General features: G+C 36.7%; 4 protein-coding genes across 14 annotated transcripts; 3 read left to right on the forward strand and 1 right to left on the reverse strand.

Moving 5' to 3' along the window:
* The first annotated feature begins 1,996 nt into the window (after positions 1-1,996).
* On the forward strand, positions 1,997-3,437 carry LOC112770466 (uncharacterized). Its single transcript, XM_029294946.1, has 3 exons — positions 1,997-2,497; positions 2,625-3,216; positions 3,301-3,437. Exons 1-3 carry the CDS (start codon positions 1,997-1,999, stop codon positions 3,435-3,437), a joined length of 1,230 nt encoding a protein of 409 aa, XP_029150779.1.
* Positions 3,438-5,689: 2,252 nt separating this feature from the next.
* LOC112769414 (TMV resistance protein N) lies at positions 5,690-12,094 on the reverse strand. Of its 2 annotated transcripts, none has more exons than XM_025813936.3 (5): positions 11,448-12,094; positions 9,129-10,227; positions 8,729-9,004; positions 7,764-8,552; positions 5,690-7,648 (listed from the first exon to the last, which is right to left on the reverse strand). In XM_025813936.3, the coding sequence occupies exons 1-5, from the start codon at positions 11,906-11,908 to the stop codon at positions 5,807-5,809; spliced, it is 4,467 nt and encodes a 1,488-aa protein (XP_025669721.1). In that variant the 5' UTR covers positions 11,909-12,094; the 3' UTR covers positions 5,690-5,806. The 2 variants fall into 2 exon arrangements, with proteins under 2 accessions (XP_025669721.1, XP_072080383.1); XM_072224282.1 differs by having other exon boundaries at positions 10,462-11,544.
* On the forward strand, positions 11,725-17,432 carry LOC112770467 (TMV resistance protein N). 10 transcript variants are annotated; one of them, XM_029295008.2, is made up of 10 exons: positions 11,725-11,860; positions 12,127-12,348; positions 12,474-13,093; positions 13,192-13,498; positions 13,678-14,466; positions 14,583-15,120; positions 15,512-15,623; positions 15,734-15,811; positions 15,910-16,818; positions 16,978-17,432. In XM_029295008.2, exons 4-8 carry the CDS (start codon positions 13,247-13,249, stop codon positions 15,762-15,764), a joined length of 1,722 nt encoding a protein of 573 aa, XP_029150841.1. In that variant the 5' UTR covers positions 11,725-11,860; positions 12,127-12,348; positions 12,474-13,093; positions 13,192-13,246; the 3' UTR covers positions 15,765-15,811; positions 15,910-16,818; positions 16,978-17,432. The 10 variants fall into 10 exon arrangements, with proteins under 10 accessions (XP_029150841.1, XP_072080390.1, XP_072080392.1 ...); XM_072224289.1 differs by lacking the exon at positions 11,725-11,860 and having other exon boundaries at positions 12,127-13,093; positions 15,910-16,028; positions 16,189-16,304; positions 16,458-16,818; XM_072224291.1 differs by lacking the exon at positions 11,725-11,860 and having other exon boundaries at positions 12,127-13,093; positions 15,910-16,304; positions 16,447-16,818.
* On the forward strand, positions 12,527-13,247 carry LOC114925805 (TMV resistance protein N-like). Its single transcript, XM_029294947.1, has 3 exons — positions 12,527-12,725; positions 12,825-13,100; positions 13,192-13,247. Exons 1-3 carry the CDS (start codon positions 12,527-12,529, stop codon positions 13,245-13,247), a joined length of 531 nt encoding a protein of 176 aa, XP_029150780.1.
* Positions 17,433-18,690: the final 1,258 nt, after the last annotated feature.

An 18,690-nucleotide genomic window follows, 5' to 3' on the forward strand; every position in this document is an offset into this window, starting at 1 on the left:
CAAAAATGTCTTTTACTCTTATATTTTTTTCTCAAATTTTTTAAATAAAAAAATAAATTAAATTTTTATAATTTATTTTATTTTATCACTAAATAGAATATAAAACATAAAAATATTAAATTTTGTATTTCTGTCGTTTATAAAACATAAAAATATTAAATGTTGCGTCAAACTGTCAGTCTCAAAAATATCTTCTGTTTTGGGACACAAATATTAAGAAAGAGTCCAAAATTACACAACAAAGCTAGAATAGTCCAAAGGGTCAAGTAAAATATTGATCTTTCATGACAAATTGACATTGGGGTCTTATTGGGCTGATTCCGATTCTATCGAACTTTTCATAAATGGGCTTTTCTTGGGCCGGTTTTGATTCCATCCAAAAATGAGGTTGGATATTTATAGATAATGCGCTTTTAAGTTTTAATTGCCCGTCCAAAAAAAAAGTTTTAATTGTTTCGGAAAACTTTTTTATTTTATTTCAGAATGGTATTCCTATTTTACAAGTAGTGCAAAAACTTTACTTGATTGTTTAGAATAAAATAATAATCTAGATACACTATCAATTGTTTTGAATTAGTGTTTAGATGAGGTGTATAAACTGTAATCTAACTGTATTATTTGTTGCTTTTTGCATTATGTGCGAATTGAACTTTTTCTCTAGAGAGCGAGAACCTAACCAATTATGAATTATCAGAAAAAAAGGACTATAAAATCCAAAAATAAGAGAAAGGGGATGGATCTCGCTAGAACCCACTAGCTAACGAATCCACGCTGCAGAATATATTTTAAGTTTCCGTCACGAGTTAATAGTCAATTTCGTCTTTAAAAGTGTCTTCGATCTTCATTTTCGTCTACGAAAGTTAAAATTAATAAAAAACGTTCTCGAAAAATATCTGTGTTGATCACGTTCGTCCTTCCGTCTTCTCGGTTGATGAGATGGCAAACGGCCGCTTACGTGGCCCGTTAACTGCCAAGGTGGCAGTGAAGCAGGATGACGTCGTTTTGGTTGAGTGAGCCAATAGCGTTGAAACGTCGCCGTTTTATCTTTTGAAGAGGTTTTGAAACGTTGCGATGCCTTACCCCTGTCTCATATCAACCATCGCTCTGTCTTTCGCTCCAAAACGTGTCGTCTCCGACAAGGTATGCCCTAAGCGTTTGACCGAAGCTCTGCACCACTGCGACAAGGATCGTTAGTGCTGCTAGACGATTACAATGGAAAGGCTTTGGCCGTTGAATGCAGAGTAGATGTTATACTGGAGCAGCATTGCTAGTAAAAGAAGGCATTGAGACGTTGAGAGGTAAGGATTGAACTCATAATATGATTTCTGACTTATTCTGTGATGTGGTGTATTGTTACTGTGGTGGTATTAATGTTCGTCTGATTTAGGGTTTGGGGTGACGAAGGGTGTATTAGTGTTGTTTTAGCATTTTCATGTATGAGATTGTGTTACTTTGTATGGCTCTATGACAGTAGTCAGTGATGTTTGAATTTAGTGATGGCTCTGTTGCATGTTTTTTTTTGTTAAAGGTTGATTGGTACCAACTGGGTGTACTAGGTGGTGATTGATACAGAGCAGTTGTTGCTGGATTGCTATTATTTTAATCAGAGGATTCTGGCAAGGAGTTAGACTCTGATGAGGAGACACCTACTGTTTATCCCCAATATAATGAAAAAACCAAATTTGAAAACCTGAAGTTTGAGGTTAGTATGACATTCAAATCAAAAGCTGAATTTATACAAGCCACTAGGGATTACACTATCCAGTGGGGCAGAAATATATTATTTACCAAGAATGATAGAGTTAGGGTTAGAGTTGTTTGTAAGTCAGACGATTGTCCATGGGTGGTTTATTGTGCTTGTAACAGTAAAGACTTGTCTTGGCAAATTAAAATGCTAGTTGATAATCACATCTACCCTAGTAAGAGAAAAAATAGGGCTGCAACCCAAACCTGGACACTTAGCAAGGTAGTACCTAAGGTTAGAAAGCACCCAACTATGAAGCATCGAGAGGTTTATGATTGGTTTGTCCGAAAGTGTAATGTGTACCTCAATAGCACATGCATCACCAGGGCACTAAAAGCTGCTAGAAAAATTGTAGAGGGTGATGAGATAGCCCAGTATGGTTTGGTGTGGGATTATGCAAACGAGTTACTCACTAGCAATCCAGGATCCAGAGTGCAAGTTGGTGTGATCCTTATGCCTGAGAGTCCTCCACTATTTGATCGGTTCTATGTGTGTCTTGATGCTTGCGAGCGGGGGTTTAAGGCGGGTTATAGACCTCTAATTGGACTAGATGGAGCGTTTCTGAAGACACTACACGGAGGACAAATTCTTACTGCTTGCGGACAAGATGCTAACAATCACATCTTTGTGATTGTCTATGCAATTGTCAGTGTGGAAAACAAGGATAACTGGCAATGGTTTCTTGAACTGCTTCACAGTGATCTAGGTGACTACAGAGAGCACAAATGGTGCTTCATCTCATATATGCAGAAGGTAATGAATTCTGTAAGGACTAATTTGATTTACTGAATATTCTTTGAAGGACTAGTTTGATTTAATGATTTCAATGTTGAGGACTGAAATGATTTAATATCTTTTCGTGTTTGGTCTTTTGTTGCAGGGTTTAATCCCTGCTGTTCAGGAAGTTTTTCCAAGAGTTCACCATCGCTTCTGCGTGTGGCATTTGTGGCGCAATTTCTCGAAACAGTGGGGTAGTTGTGAGTTAAAAGATCTTGTGTGGAAATGTGCAAGGTCAAGGACAACAGTTGAATTTGATAGAAACATGAAGAGAGTTAAGTTGATCAACGAGAAAGCTTGGCAGTATCTTGATAAATGGCCAAAAGAGGCATGGACGAAGGCGCATTTCAGTGAGGTTCCGAAAGTGGATAACATATGCAACAGTGCCTGTGAGTCATTCAATGCAAAGATCAAACACGAAAGGAGTAAGCCTATCCTGACCCTGGCTGAGAAAGTTAGGAGAATCATCATGAAGAGTATGGTTGATAACAGAAAGAAGTTGCAGAACTACCAAGGAATTCTCCCTCATGTTCAGCAAAGTAGGTTGGAAGCTATGACAGTGCTGTCCCACCATTGGGCTCCTCAGTGGTCTGGTGATGAAAAAGATGAGTTGTACGAAGTGCATGGCTGGCCGACGAATATGGTGGTTGACCTGAGCAAGCACACATGCACCTGTAGGTTTTGGCAACTTACAGGTAACAACTTTCTTCCCTTACTTAATTAACAATGTCTTCATTCATGATAGTATGTTTACTGTATCAATTTGTTTGGCTTGAAAGGAATGCCGTGTATGCATGCAATATCGGCAATACAAGATAAGAATGACAAGAGACCTGAAGAATATTGCCATGAGTGGTTAAAGATGGAAGCGTATAAGCGTACCTACTATTTTAATGTCAATCCGGTTAAGGGGTAGGGTCTATGGAAAAAAACGCCACATCCAGCACCAGTCCCACCCCCAGTGAAGCCTAAACCTGGGAGGCTAACAAAGAAGAAAAGAAGGGACAAAGAAGAACAACCGAGTGGGTCAAAGACAAAAATGAAAAGAAAATACAACCCAATCCAGTGCATGTACTGTGGTGAGGTTGGACACAACAAAAGAAGATGCGCAAAGAAAAAGGTTGTGGATGCTGAGGAACATGCCAAGCAGATGCAGCTACAATTGGCAGTTGTTATCCCAGCTCCAGAAGGTGCTGAACCCGAAGTAAATGCTGCCCCTACTGATACTGATATTGGTACAGAAGCTGAGGCACCTATGCCTTCACTTCCATCACCCACTCAGGCTGACTCAGAGAGTGACAGCAGTGAATCGGAATGCATCCCACCAACCCAAGAGCCCCTACAGGTAGTATCATCACTCCTAACTCCTAAAAAAATTTGAACGTAGCCTAATCATGTAACAAACTCATTTGGTACTGGATCATACAGGATCAATTGATTGGTAGGCCACCTAAGTTGCAAGTGATAAAAAGAAAAGCAAGGTTAACGTCCTCCCCTAAGCATATTGCAACTGGATCTGTGGCTGTTTCTGCTGAGACCATTAAGGGGACAAGTTCTGGAACTGCTAAGCGGCTGGAAAAATTCATGACCTTTGTGCCTACTCCAGGCTTCAAGGCTCCAAGGAAGACTGATGACAAAGTTTGATTTGTTAGGAATGTGTAGTTGTTGATTCATTTTGTGTATGACACAACATTCTGTTTGTTGCTTTTGTGTGTGGTAATTTAGTCTATGGACAATGTATCTGTCAGTTAAGAACCTTATGACTTTGTTCTGCTATTTCTCTATTAAGACAATGTGACAATTAGCCGTCAATGACAAGTTACTATTAAGATTACTTACTGTCTTCATTTTGTTTATGCCTCAACATAATTCATGCAAACACAGAATTAATTGCCAAATTTTATAAAATTATCTACATTTGATAGGGAATTGCTTCCAACTTCAAATAACTACTCCCATTCAAATCAACAATTTCAATACATCATTACATGTTCATAGAGGATAACTGGGTTCATTTAGAAGTACATAAGAAACAACAAAGTATCACAACTACTACAAACAGCAAAATCATTAGCAGTTTCAAAGCTCTAACTTCAGCTTCTAAAGTGCCCAGCTTCCATGCCACCTTCACCCTCCATTCATCATACTCACCTTCAACCTCCATATCAGCTTCTGCATCTTTCTTTGTACCACACACACCCACTGCTTCAAATTCATCATCATCAACCCACTTAAAATAATTGCAGTGACTGCCCTTCTACAATTTCAGATGGGAGTAAACAAAAAAATCAGAGAACACCCAACAGCATATAACAACATGAAAAAGCTTTAACTTCGTTTACCATCACTCACCCGGTACCTTGGACATGCATGGAATAATCTATTCGGATTCTCCGCTGTTCCAGATTTCTTAATCACAGTCTTCAGCCCACAGAAACATGATCTATCATGAGCATTCACCCTCCTCTTTCGCATCAAAACACTGGATCCATGACTGTCCTGCGATGCATTTGACAAACCGCCACCACAACCACCATCTCCTCTCTCCATCCACGCAGCCAGCCAGAGATTACGCCTCCTACTTACTTCTACTGCCACCGAAAGTGATCACCTCGATGTATTTATCGTTCGATTTGGGACTAGGGTTTATAAACTCGAAGGACTAATTTGATGTCTTATACAAAACTTATCTTGTCAGCAACAACATGCTACAACCACGTAAGCGGCCGTTTGCCATCTCATCAACCGAGAAGACGGAAGGACGAACGTGATCAACACAGGTATCTTTCGAGGACGTTTTTGATTAATTTTGACTTTCGAAAACGAAAATGGAGATCGATAAAACTTTCGGAGACGAAATTGACTATTAACTCGATAAATTACACTCACAACGGAGATTTAATTTATCAAAATTATACTGATTACTCCTCTATTTGACCAATATATACTCAAATTTCTCTTATTCTGTCATTAAATTGAAAGGGGATTAAAAAGAAGTTATACAAAGTCAGTTTTAATCTTACAATTTGATCTCTATGTATAGATAACTCATAGATATAGAATAATGATCATAAAGCTCTTTTTCTTTTAATTAACATTGTTATAAATGGCATTTTGTCATTTTAGTTAAATCAAACGAAATAAGAAAAAAAAACATTAATATACAGATGATAAAACATATATATGTATATACAATAATTTGTAAGTTAAATTAACACCAAGATGTCTAAGTGTATTGTGTTAGACAAATGTAATGCAGGGTAAACGAAAAATACACCAACTTACTTAGACCATCCCAAGTACCACAGACCAAATTTCCAAAAAGAGGTACCTTAGACAATAGAAAATAAAATATAAAACAAGACAGAGCAAAATTAAATGAAAATGCATAAAAAAAACCATGATAATAAAAGTAAACAAAAAAACAAAAACAAACATAAAAGACCGTAAAAGAACCAAAAGAACCAAAAGAGTAAAACAAAAAGTGAAAGACAAAGCCCGTACAAAAAACAAAAAACCAGAATAAAGAAACCGTAAAAGAAAATAAAAAAATAAAAAAAAGGACCTTCTAAAGTACCTTGGAATCTGGATCCGCCACAGCTTATTATGCTGCATTCGATTATTATCATGAGTGTCTTGATCTTCGAGTGCCACTCTAATTGTCCCATAAGAGGTCTTCTTAGTACTAGCTCCAGGAATCATGAGCCCCTTTCTCCAACCAAACAATGATCTTCGCATTCTTGATCTGAACATGTCACATAATGCCAATTCTAACCTTCCCCATTCTGACATGACTTCATTTTCCATATTTTCATGTGCTCTGAGATACGTTGCTTCTAGCAAATATTCATCAGAAACTGCTAGTAGTTCATTAGTATAAGTAATAGATGCCTTCAATTTACCATATGATTTATTACAGTCCATAGCATCTTTCTCTATCTTGCTCAATAATTCTTCCAACACAGGATCATCACCGTATTCTTCCTTCTGCGATGATTCTCCCCATATGGATGGAATCTCGCATTTCAATAGAAGAATGGGAATCATCCTTCTATTGTGTGCTTTGGCGCGTTCTTCAATTCTCCATGATTCTTGGAATGCCCTCCTCATCACTGCTTTGAATGTTGGATCATCTGCATGTTTTAAATCTATTCTTCCCCAATAACGACGAGTTGGAGGTCCAAAAATATGGTATTCCTCTAAAGCAATCATCATACCAATATTCAACATGTCGCAGTCTTTCTCCATCATAAATTGTGCACGTGCCTTAAAAAACTCTTCTGCGAATTCTTGTACAGCTTGTATTTGACCAGGGTTTGAATCAGCAATATCTTTTGGCACATTCTCCTTCATCAACTCTATTAACCGCAACACGTCCCAATTAGATTCTTCTGATTCTTTCTTCAAACTTGCCCCATAGTTAGAAGACGAAGAAGCTTCGTTAGCCTTGGCCATCTTGTACGACCTCACCAATGCCTTTGTAAAGCTCATTCTATCTTCTTCTAGATCAACAAGAGACAAATGCTCATTGTCAAATGTTTCTGTTGGATTCAAATTATCTATCACTTGTCCAATTCTTTGCCGAGTTTGTTGCGGACTTCTTTCTAGAACTAACTCGCTTGACAATTTGTGGTTGGGAAGATGCTTGAAATAAATATCATCCATGTTTGTCTCTCCCTTGTAAACATAAACTCCCCAATGATTCAGAGTTAAGGTTGATTCACATACAACATGAATGGCTTTCCAATCATCTCCAATATATGAATCAAGATCATGCCACTCTTTGTCACTGAACAAAGTTCGAAGATCAAAAAGTAACACATGATCTTCCCCAACATTGAAATATTTGGACTTCTCCGGAAATATTTGTTGGCCTTCTATAAACAAGTTGAGACCAACAGTGTAGGATTTGGATGAAGCAATTTGAGGCCAGAAGTCTAGAGCCTTCATCAATGTCTCATCAATATCACTGCCAGTGGCTCTCCCAAACATGAATGCTAAAGCAACAACAGGAAACTTTCGCCGAGCCCAAAACAGAGGAATATCTTTGCTGCAATTGTAGTCAAGCCAATTGGGAATCTCCTTTTTTGGCATCACAACTTCAATTCTTTTAGTCTCTTGTAAAATCTGCCAATCAGATAAAATTAATTGTAAAATGAATTCCAGCTATCAAAAGGGAAAAGAAAAAGAATTCTATTGACTCCTCTAGTCATCAAATCTTCCATATATGCACGTATGATACCTTGGACAATGGCATGGTTGAGGACTGTGGAGTTAAGGATAGGCAATATCTTGCATCTACTTTTTGAATGCTTGATGGAAGTTCTGGAATTATCATAAGATTATTACAATAACTCACGTCAAGAATTTTCAAGTGCAAAAATCCTTCAATGCATTTTGGGAGGGATGAAAAACAATTATTTGATACATTGATGCCTTCCAACTTCTGATGAATATGAAGAATTGGATGAAGATCTTCATCTGAAAGATTAGCACCACTGAAACTCAGTCTCCTTATATTTGGACTGCTGTGTCCTTTGAACCTTTTAAATGATCTTCCAAGCAGAGAACATCCATCTATTGTCAATGTGAAAAGTTTTGGCAACATCAAGAAGCTACCTGGTAGGTACTGGAGTCTTTTGGATTTAGAGATGTCTATATGCTCGAGCCCTGTAAGATTACCAATGGAATTTGGGAACTCCTCGATTGCAGAATTTACCAAGTTAATCTTTAATGGTTTGTCCATCTCTTGCATGATTTCTGGGAAGCTTTGGAGGCTTTTACAAAAGTAAAATGAAAGCACTTCGAGAGACGGCAAATACATTTCTGGTACAAAATGTTTGAGCTTACTGCATTCCGAAGCACTCAAATACACAAGGTTTGGCATAAATCCAATGGATTCATCAAATCCTACCAGTTTATTGCATTTGTCAAGTGTGAGGACTCTCAGGCTTTTAGCTCCAGACATATCCGGGACGTGTGTAACGGATTGACATTGGGAGAGGTTGATAAATGTCAAATCCTCAAATACCTGCAAAACGGAGATGCATAAATTGTTCATCACCATGTTCAATTAATGTATTATTAAGTTTTATAAATACAATTTGAAGCCATTAAAAATTAATATAAGATATTGTGAAAGTTTATTTACTTAGTGTACCCTTAAATGACTAATTCAGAAATAGAGGGAAGGAGAGAAGTGTGCACCTGAAATAGCCTTTCCAATTTAAGAGCACTGTGAGGTAGCTTGAGATCAACAATTCTGTGGGGATGAAAATCTAGTGGGAATGACTCTGATGGATACCCTTTCCACTCTAGTAGTCGTAAACTATTTGGAAGATGACTTGGTGCTGTTGAAAATACTGTATTCCGAACAATTAGAATTCTGAGTTTCTCCATCTTGTCAAAGGCAGTATTAATCCAATAATTTACTTCTTCAAGTGTAGAAGGGTGAAGCATTATTCCTTCAATTGAGCTACTTCCCTATAACACACAAGCAAAGGATCAAGACTTAGTACTAGATTGCCACAGTTAAAACATAACAAATTAAGTCTTTTAAAGTAAACTTATTTCTCTAAAAAAATACAGTAGTGATGAAACTTCTTACTGTGTCATCTTTGAGTACTTGAAGAATGTCTTTATGAGACCATAATCTGCTGCGTTCACCCGGGTTTGTTGGCGACTCATTCATTACAATCTCTTTGCCCATGTCTTGTACTAGATCATGCATATCCAAGCAACCACTCTGATTTACAGTGATTAAACATTTACTAATGAACACTCGAACAATTGGATAGAAGTCACAAGCTTTCAGTACCCTTTTAACATAATCCCATTTCTCTCCTTTGAAGAAACAAGCAATGTCCAAGAAAGTTTTCTGATCAAGTTCATACAAGCTATTGTAGCTTATTTCAAGTACTCCTTGAATACTTGGATCAATTCTATACTTGTGCAGTTCCTCTTCCCAGCTATCCACACTTGTAAAACCCCCTAAGTGGGAGCCTATTACTTCTAAAGCCAGCGGAAAGCCCTTTGCATAACTTATTGCATTCCTTGAAACATTTTTAAAGTTCTCTGCAGGCTCCTTCCTGTTGAAAGCATGCCAAGAAAAGAGTTCCAAGGAATCATCATCATTTAGCTCCTCCATCTTGTATTTCTTGGTGACAACATCACCCATCACATGCTTGTCTACCACATCAGTATCCCTTGTTGTTATAATGATTCTGCTGCCTGAACCAAACCAATCATGCCCTCCAGCCAGTGATTCCAATTGTGTTATTGAATTAACATCATCAAGAACTAGAAGTACTCTTTTGTGGCGAAGCCTCCGTTTGATTTCATATCCTCCCTTAAATTCACTGCCAAGGTCAGTTATTGTCTCCTCACCCATGTCATATAAAACTGTCTTTTGCAGACTTTCCAAGCTTCCGCGACTTTCAGATTTTTCTCTGACATTACCGAGAAAACATGAAGCTTCAAACTGCCGCTTGATCTTGTCGAATAGACATCTGGCCAATGTGGTTTTGCCTATTCCACCAGGTCCATAAATTCCCAACATGCAAATATTTTCATTAGACTCAATATTTAGTACTGATTTTACTTGTTCACAGCAAGTATCGAGTCCAACTACATGCTGGGTTGGTTCAGGCAACGGTAATCTGTCAGCGGTGTCTCTAACAATATTCTTGATAAACTCCGGTTCATACCTGCACAAACATGATGTTTTTCTTACTTTAATTACGAATGTTATATGAACCAACTTTATATATAGCATACACTTTTCTATTAAAAAATTAACATCAGTTTCTTCATGTTCAGGGAGGGTTCCATCAAAGAATTGCAGTTTATTCTTTGACCTAAGGGCCTCATTGTTTTGGCCCAACAATGATAATTGGAAGGGTTCGAAGTTACATTTACTATCGAAACTTCAGGATTCTCACCTGGATGCAGGTAATGGGATTATTTGCGTCTAAATTCACAGTAAGATTGCCTGCAGAAGATTGATTCATCCTATTCTGTAAGTTCAGAAAATTCGAGAGCTGGTTCAAAAGTTTCGCAAGATTCTCGATGTCAATTGGAGTAAAGATGTTCTCTATGTGATCCTGGATCCTACAATTGTTCCTCATTCGCCATAGTTGGGCTGAACTGGGAACCTTCAGCAACAATCTATTCTTTCTACTTAGCCCACTCAGATTCTCATTACTGATACAATTTCCACTCTCATCGCACCATGTGAAAACCTCGGGCTTTGAGGAGGTTGCAAAGAAGATGCAGACAGAGATTGTATGAGACGAGAGACAGAAAAATAGCTCATGTGATTGAAGATTACTTGCTGAAGAATAAAGGAGAATCTCAAACTGATACTCATTACAGATTACAATAGTTATACATGAGCTGAAAATTACTCTTAACCCTGATTAACTCTAACTACTTCCTAACTCATCATTAACAACTTTCTAACTATATTAAGTTAACGGTTATCCAACTAAACTACTCTAACATGTGTCTTCAACTCTTAATTATAGAACTACTTTTATAACAAGATAACTCATACATCTTTATAACTAATGAAAAAGTTCTGAGTAAGAAATTCATCTACAGTAAAATTAAAAGTACAAAAATGTTAATTTTCATATATATACTGTTTTATAGAACTATTTTACACTAAATATATCCAATCATATACTAATGTACAGAAAAAAATAGTTAAATAATAAAAATACTATTATTATCTATATGCAACAACCTCAAGTTAGATGTCAGTATAAAAGAATTGACAACACATTTAAACTAGAATCCAATCTACTTACTTGAAACATATATGATTCTGTTGAAAAATTAAAATTAGGTAGAACAAGTATATCAACAGTGCGTGGTTCTGTAAAAGAAAACAAAAGAAGGCAAGAAATGAATGTAATCGACTTACGTGATCTCCGTGCAATGCAGCCATTTTATTAGCTTTAGCGTGTCTACTTTGGACAAAGCTAATCGCCATGCTTTGACCTTCTCAGAGTCTTTTCCATATCTATCCTCATGTTTAGCCATGGCTGTTTCATAGGAACCCTTCTGTTCCCACACATCTGAAGGTTTCATTCTGTAAATAATTGGCAGAACCTGCTTCCCTTGCTTTTCGTGACAGTCAACGATCTTGACCAACTCATCAAGGCACCACGTCGAAGATGCGTAGTTCTCGCACAGCACCACTATTGCCATTTTGCAATTCTCGATTGCGTTCATAAGAACAGGTCTCAGTTCATCCCCTACCCTCAGATTCTCGTTATCTCTGAACGTGTCGATTCCATTTCGCCGCAAAGCATGATAGAGATGATCCGTGAATCGGTAGCGTGTTCCTCCTCTAAAACTCAGAAATACATCATCATTTGCCATCACAAATTCACAGTAGTTTGGTACTGAGTTTGAGGAAGAAAATGTTATTAGGTTTTGCAATTGCAAATGTTTGCTTATTATTATTTGGTATTGGAATGTATCTGAGGCAATGAGCCAAATCAAAGGAGCTAAATTGGATTCACACCAACAAATTATTTAAAATGTTGACTTAACTGGGAAAGTAACGAACTTTTTTTTTTAAAATATTGGATTTGTAGTCTCACCAAGATGAGACAGCGAACGAGTTTAACGCCGTTAAGGGAGTGGTTACTGACGGCAGGAAAACGGCGTCGCCGTTTTGTCGTGCATGGACGACACATGGCAGTCCCCCCCAAGAGTGAACCTACCGAACCCATCTTCCTCATTTCTTCTTCTTCCGATTCTGATCTCCTAGAATTAGTGTATTACATTTACACTCAACCACTCCACTAAATACACAGGTGAGTATTTTATTTGTGGTTTATTGTTATTATTTAATTTTTGAGTAATTACCCAAATCAGTTTCCAAAAATTTTAAAAAAACACAACTGAATCACTGGCTGGAGGGATGATTGGTTTGGTTCAGGCAGCAGAATCATTATAACAAGAAGGGATACTGATGTGGTAGACAAGCATGTGATGGGTGATGTTGTCACCAAGAAATACAAGATGGAGGAGCTAAATGATGATGATTCCTTGGAACTCTTTTGTTGGCATGCTTTCAACAGCAAGGAGCCTGCAGAGAACTTTGAAAATGTTTCAAGAAATGCAATAAGTTATGCAAAGGGCTTTCCACTTGCTTTAGAAGTAATAGGCTCCCATTTAGGGGGTTTTACAAGTGTGGATAGTTGGGAAGAGGAACTGGAAGTATAGAATTGATCCAAGTATTCAAGGAGCACTTGAAAGAAGTTACGTTAGCTTGTATGAACTTGACCAGAAACTTACTTGGACATTGCTTGTTTCTTCAAAGGAGAGAAATGGGAGTATGTTAAAAGGGTATTGAAAGCTTGCGACTTCTATCCAGTTCTTCGAGTGTTCATTAGTAAATGTCTTGTCACTGTAAATCAAAATGGCTGCTTGGAAATGCATGATCTAGTGCAAGACATGGGCAAGGAGATTGTAATGAGCGAGTCGCCAACAAACCCGGGTGAACGTAGCAGATTATGGTCTCCCAAGGACATTCTTCAAGTACTCAAAGATGACACAGTAAGAAGTCTCCTCTCAATTACTCTAATTTTTTTAGAGAAATAAATTTACCTTAAAAGACTTAATTTGTTGTTATCTTTTTAACAATGGCAATCTAGGAAGTGTTGATCCTGTGCTTGTGTTTTATCGGGAAGTAGCTCAATTGAAGGAATAATGCTTCACCCTTCTACCCTTGAAGAAGTAAAATATTGGAAGAATACTGCTTTTAACAAGATGGAGAACCTCAGAATTCTAATTGTTCAGAATACAGAATTTTCAACAGGACCAAGTCATCTTCCAAATAGTTTACGAGTACTAGAGTGGAAAGGGTATCCATCAGAGTCATTCCCACTAGATTTTCAACCCCACAGAATTGTTGACCTCAAGCTACCACATAGTGCTCTTAAATTGGAAAGGCCATTTCAGGTGCACACTTCTCTCCTTCCCTCTTTATTTCTGAATTAGTCATTTAAGGGTATACTTAAGTAAATAAACTTTCACAATATCTTATATTAATTTTTAATGGCTTCAAATTGTATTTATAAAACTTAACAATAATATAATTGAACATGCTGATGAACAATTTATACATCTCCGTTTTGCAGGTATTTGAGGATTTGACATTTATCAATCTCTCTCAAAGTCAATCCGTTACTCAAGTTCCCAACATGTCTGGAGCTAAAAGCCTAAGAGTCCTCACACTTGACAAATGCAATAATCTGGTAGGATTTGATGAATCCATTGGATTTATGCCAAACCTTGTGTATTTGAGTGCTTCTGAATGCAGTAAGCTCAAACATTTCGTACCAGAAATGTATTTGCCTTCTCTCGAAGTGCTTTCGTTTTACTTTTGTAAAAGCCTCCAAAGCTTCCCAGAAATCATGCAAGAGATGGACAAACCATTAAAGATTAACTTGGCAAATTCTTCAATCGAGGAGTTCCCAAATTCCATTGGTAATCTTACAGGGCTTGAGCATATAGATATCTCTAGATCCAAAAGACTACAGTATCTACCAAGTAGCTTCTTGATGTTGCCAAAACTTTTCACATTGACAATAGACGGATGTTCTCTGCTTGGAAAATCATTTAAAAGGTTTAAAGGACACAGCAGTCCAAATATAAGGAGATTGAATTTCAGTGGTGCTAATCTATCAGATGAAGATCTTCATCCAATTCTTCAAGTTCTCCAAAAGTTGGAAGGCATCAATGTATCAAACAATTGTCTTTTTTCCCTCCTAAAATGCATTGAAGGATATTTGCACTTAAAAAGTCTTGATGTGAGTTATTGCAAGAATCTTATGCTAATTCCAGAACTTCCATCAAGCATTCAAAAAGTAGATGCAAGATATTGCCTATCCTTAACTCCACAGTCCTCAACCGTGCCGTGGTCCAAGGTATCTTACAACCATATATGGAAGATTCAATGACTAGAGGAGTCAATAGAATTCTTTTTCTTTTTTCCTTTTAATAGCTGAAATTCATTTTACAATTAATTTTATCTGATTGGCAGATTTTACAAGAGACTAAAAGAATTGAAGTTGTGATGCCAAAAAAGGAGATTCCCAATTGGCTTGACTACAATTGCAGCGAAGATATTCCAATCTTTTGGGCTAGGCGAAAGTTCCCTGTTGTTGCTTTAGCATTCATTTTTGGAGGAGCCACTGGCAGTGATATTGATGAGACATTGACCAAGTATCTAGAATTCTGGCCTCAATTTGCTTCGTCCAAATCCTACACTGTTGGTCTCAACCTGTTTATAGTAGGCCAACAAATATTTCCAAAAGAGTCCAAATATTTCAATGTTGGGGAAGATCATGTGTTACTTTTCGATCTTCGAACTTTGTTCAGCGACGAAGAGTGGCATGATCTTGATGCATATATTGGAGATGATTGGAAAGCCATTCATGTTGTATGTGAATCAACCTTAACATTGAATCATTGGGGAGTTTATATTTACAAGGGAGAGACAAACATGGATGATATTTATTTCAAGCATTGTCCCGACCTCAATTCTAATAATAATGCGATTATTATTAAGGCAAAGAAGGGTGGGTACTAATGGCATTGTGGATGTGATTTGCGATGTTAAATACATAACATACATGCATGATGTATGTGTTGATTAGGTCGCTATCAGCCATAGATCTTGGTTCTCAATTTATTTGTATGGAACAACACGAAATGAAAATTTGATAGATTTGGTTAGGAATAGTTGGGTGTCTAGTATTCTTCTTAAGCTGCTAACATAGAAAAGTATTATGCAACTATTGGTTAGTGCTGACTTGATCTTATAGTTACAGTGTTAAACACTTAAACACTTATACTAACACTTTTTTTTTTAAATTGAATTTTTTTAATCAAAAAATTAATTTTTTTTCTTAGATAATTGAAGAGCAATATATAATTATTTGAATACTTTCCCAACCTGTTCTGATGCAGACAGGCAACCATTTTTGAACACTACCAAGTGGGTTGAGGAGGTTCGCCAAGAACGCGGCACTGATGTTATTATTGTCTTGGTTGGAAACAAAACTGATCTTGTTGATAAGAGGTGAGCAATGAGTTGTTAAATTTGGTGTTTTGATTTTTATTAAAAAAAAAAAAACTATGTGATTTTTCCGTAAGAAATCTTATAAGGCAATTTTGATACTTAACCTGCAGGCAAGTTTCTATAGAGGAAGGAGAGAGTTAGAAGTGATGTTTATAGAAAGCAGTGCAAAAGCAGGCTTCAACATGAAGGTGAAAATTAATGAGTCCTGCTAGTTATCCCCATATTTCCTGGCATTATTCTTTCTTGCTCTTACATAGAATACAGAATATATCTCATCAATTCACAGGCAGATCAGCATGCTAGAAAGGTTATTTACTTGATGACTACTTTAATGGAAAAATGTTGGTCGAGGAAACCTTCCGTTCACTTGATGAGGGGCACAATTGCTACAATTAGTCCCTCGATGTAAGAATACAGATAATAAACAAGGCCTTTCCTTAGTACAGTGATATGCGTGTGATTAAATTCACAACTTATAAATGTTTTTTGAGATAAAATTTCCTACTGTGAGTTGTATTAAAATTTTAAGAACAACAGTGTTTATTGAGATAATCAATCGAAGCAGCATGATACCATGTTCCACCAACCTGCAAGACATAAAGTGGAGTGTTTCATTTCATTTCAATTGCCTAACAAGAAGACACGCGCACATGTCCTTCTCAATCTCATCTTAGAAGAAGGGTAGGTTTTGATTGCACTAAGAAAGCTATCATGCATTTTACTATTAATATTTTTCCTTTTCGAATTTTGGTTTGACAAGATTAAAAGCTACATTTCCAATTGCTGTTTCTCTTTGCCTGTGCATTATGATTTTGATTTGAAGATCATACACAGTTTGTGTTGCACCTCTTGAGAGGCTTAAGCTGGAGTACAATTGCGGCTTCTCAAGGGCTGAAAGGTTTTTGGAAAGGAAACTTTGTAAATATTCTTCGGACAGCACCCTTTAAGGCTATAAATTTTTATGCCTATGAACGCTTTGGAACAACTTGAATTGAGTACTATTATAACTTTGTTGTATGGTGCTATTGCTGGATGTTGTTCCGAAGCTGCTACATACCCCTTTGAAGTTGTGAGGAGACAGCTTCAAATGCAAGTTCGGGAAACAAGGTTGAAGCTGATGGCAACTTGTGTCAAGATTGTTGAACAAGGAGGTGTTCCTGCACTTTATGCTGGATTAATTCCCAGCTTATTGCAGGTATAATCTCTTATGGTGCACATTAAATTTAATTGAATTAGTAATTAGGAAAATTGAATTGTTAACCTTGGTCTTGAAAGTTGAGTTTTGAATCTTAGCCCATGTGTGTCAAGCTTTTTTCATTCTTGTCTTTTGATATTCATTGTTTATGAGTTTCAGGTGTTACCATCAGCTGCTATTAGTTATCTTGTTTACGACCCATAAAGCTAACTAGCTTTTCAAATTCTACAAAGCTCCATCAAGTTAGGCAGCAAATGAAAAGCTCTATACAAGTGGCTTTCAGTGGAGAGCAGCCAAGCCAAATGCAGAGAAGAACCCAAAGTGGAAACCAGAGATGGTTCATCATGAAACCTGAATGAAGGGCCCCAGTCATAGATTCAGCAATTCCAGAGAAAAAAGCCATATTGAATTTCAGCTTCTGGATAATGAGAAACCTGTATAGAACAAAAGTTGACAAGTTTTGCCATAAGAATCATAATGTGACACTTGTGTTAATGCTGACAAATTGGAAAAGAGAACATTTGTTTCATGAAAAAGATGAAAGCATCAACTAAACCAATGGAGCTAGAATTGTGTTTATATACATATATTTAATCAATTTAAGTTTTTCACTACAGCGTGGGAACTGAAATTTGCATGCTATAACTTTTTAAACTAGAGATGAGAAATTCTACTGCAATTACCCATCTAAAATGGATGAAGTGTGTGCTGTTCCAAGCACTCACAAGGTGCTTGAAACCACTACATCTTTGCACTAGGTTTCATTGAATGCTTGCATTACCATATCTATGAATTCTTGCAATATTAAACTCTGCGTTTCAGACAGAGAAGAGTATATTAGATGGAGACAAGGAAAAAGTAGGAGGCATTATAGAAAATTTCAAATAATAAATAACGTCAACACAAAAAACTTTGATTATACCAAAACCTTTTGCCTCCTTCACTTTTCCAGGATCAAATTGGAAATCCAATGAAGCAGGAAAAAAGAAAAAAGAAAGAAAGAAAAGAAGAAAGGTACTCTTGCGGTAGGAGTTAGGAGCATAACGTATCTTTAGATTGTATTGAATCTAATTGAACAAAAATGGCACATTAAAAATGAAATAGCACAGAATTATGGTTATATCAAATTTTGCAACATTTTCTATATATATATAAATCGTATTCGCCTATCCTTTACAGCGTGTAACATAGAAAAGTATTATGCAACTATTTAGTGCTGACTTGATCTTACAGTTAAAGTTTTAAACACTATACTAACACTTGCTTCTCAAAAGTTTCGTTATAATAATTTAATTTACTGATGCAAGCATACTTGAGAAAGAGATGTTAATCAAGCAATTGGAATAGTAAAACTATTTGTAAAAAATTCTCATGGAGAAAATTATATAATAAGAGAAAATTATTATTATTATAAAAATTAAAATTGTTAATCATACAATGGGACTAAATTCAACCACAGCAAACAAAAAAAATTCAGAATCTAAATATATTTGATATTAAATAAAATTCAGAGTCTTATTCATCCTCTAATTACGTAAACTTAATTAAGTCATTTAACGGGTCTAATTCTAACTTTTTCGGCTTGGTCATGTTTCCTTAATTGAAGATAAGGACGCAAACTTTTGGCACCAATTCCACATGGACAAAGAGTATCTGAATAAGGAACAAAACGAACAAATCTAGATTCACACCCATGGTCACAAATTTCCGAGAGCACCATATATTTCTCACTAGTTAAACCATATGTGTAGACCTTCTTTTCCGTAGCAAAAACAAGATCACCATTCAAAACGGTAAAGCCTGTGATCAAAGGGTTCTGTTCCACTAAACCCATTCCTTTCACTCTCACCTTCATGATCCTTCTCCACGAAC

The sequence above is a fragment of the Arachis hypogaea genome, chromosome 18, assembly GCF_003086295.3.
Source record: "Arachis hypogaea cultivar Tifrunner chromosome 18, arahy.Tifrunner.gnm2.J5K5, whole genome shotgun sequence".
NCBI classification, from domain to species: domain Eukaryota; kingdom Viridiplantae; phylum Streptophyta; class Magnoliopsida; order Fabales; family Fabaceae; genus Arachis; species Arachis hypogaea.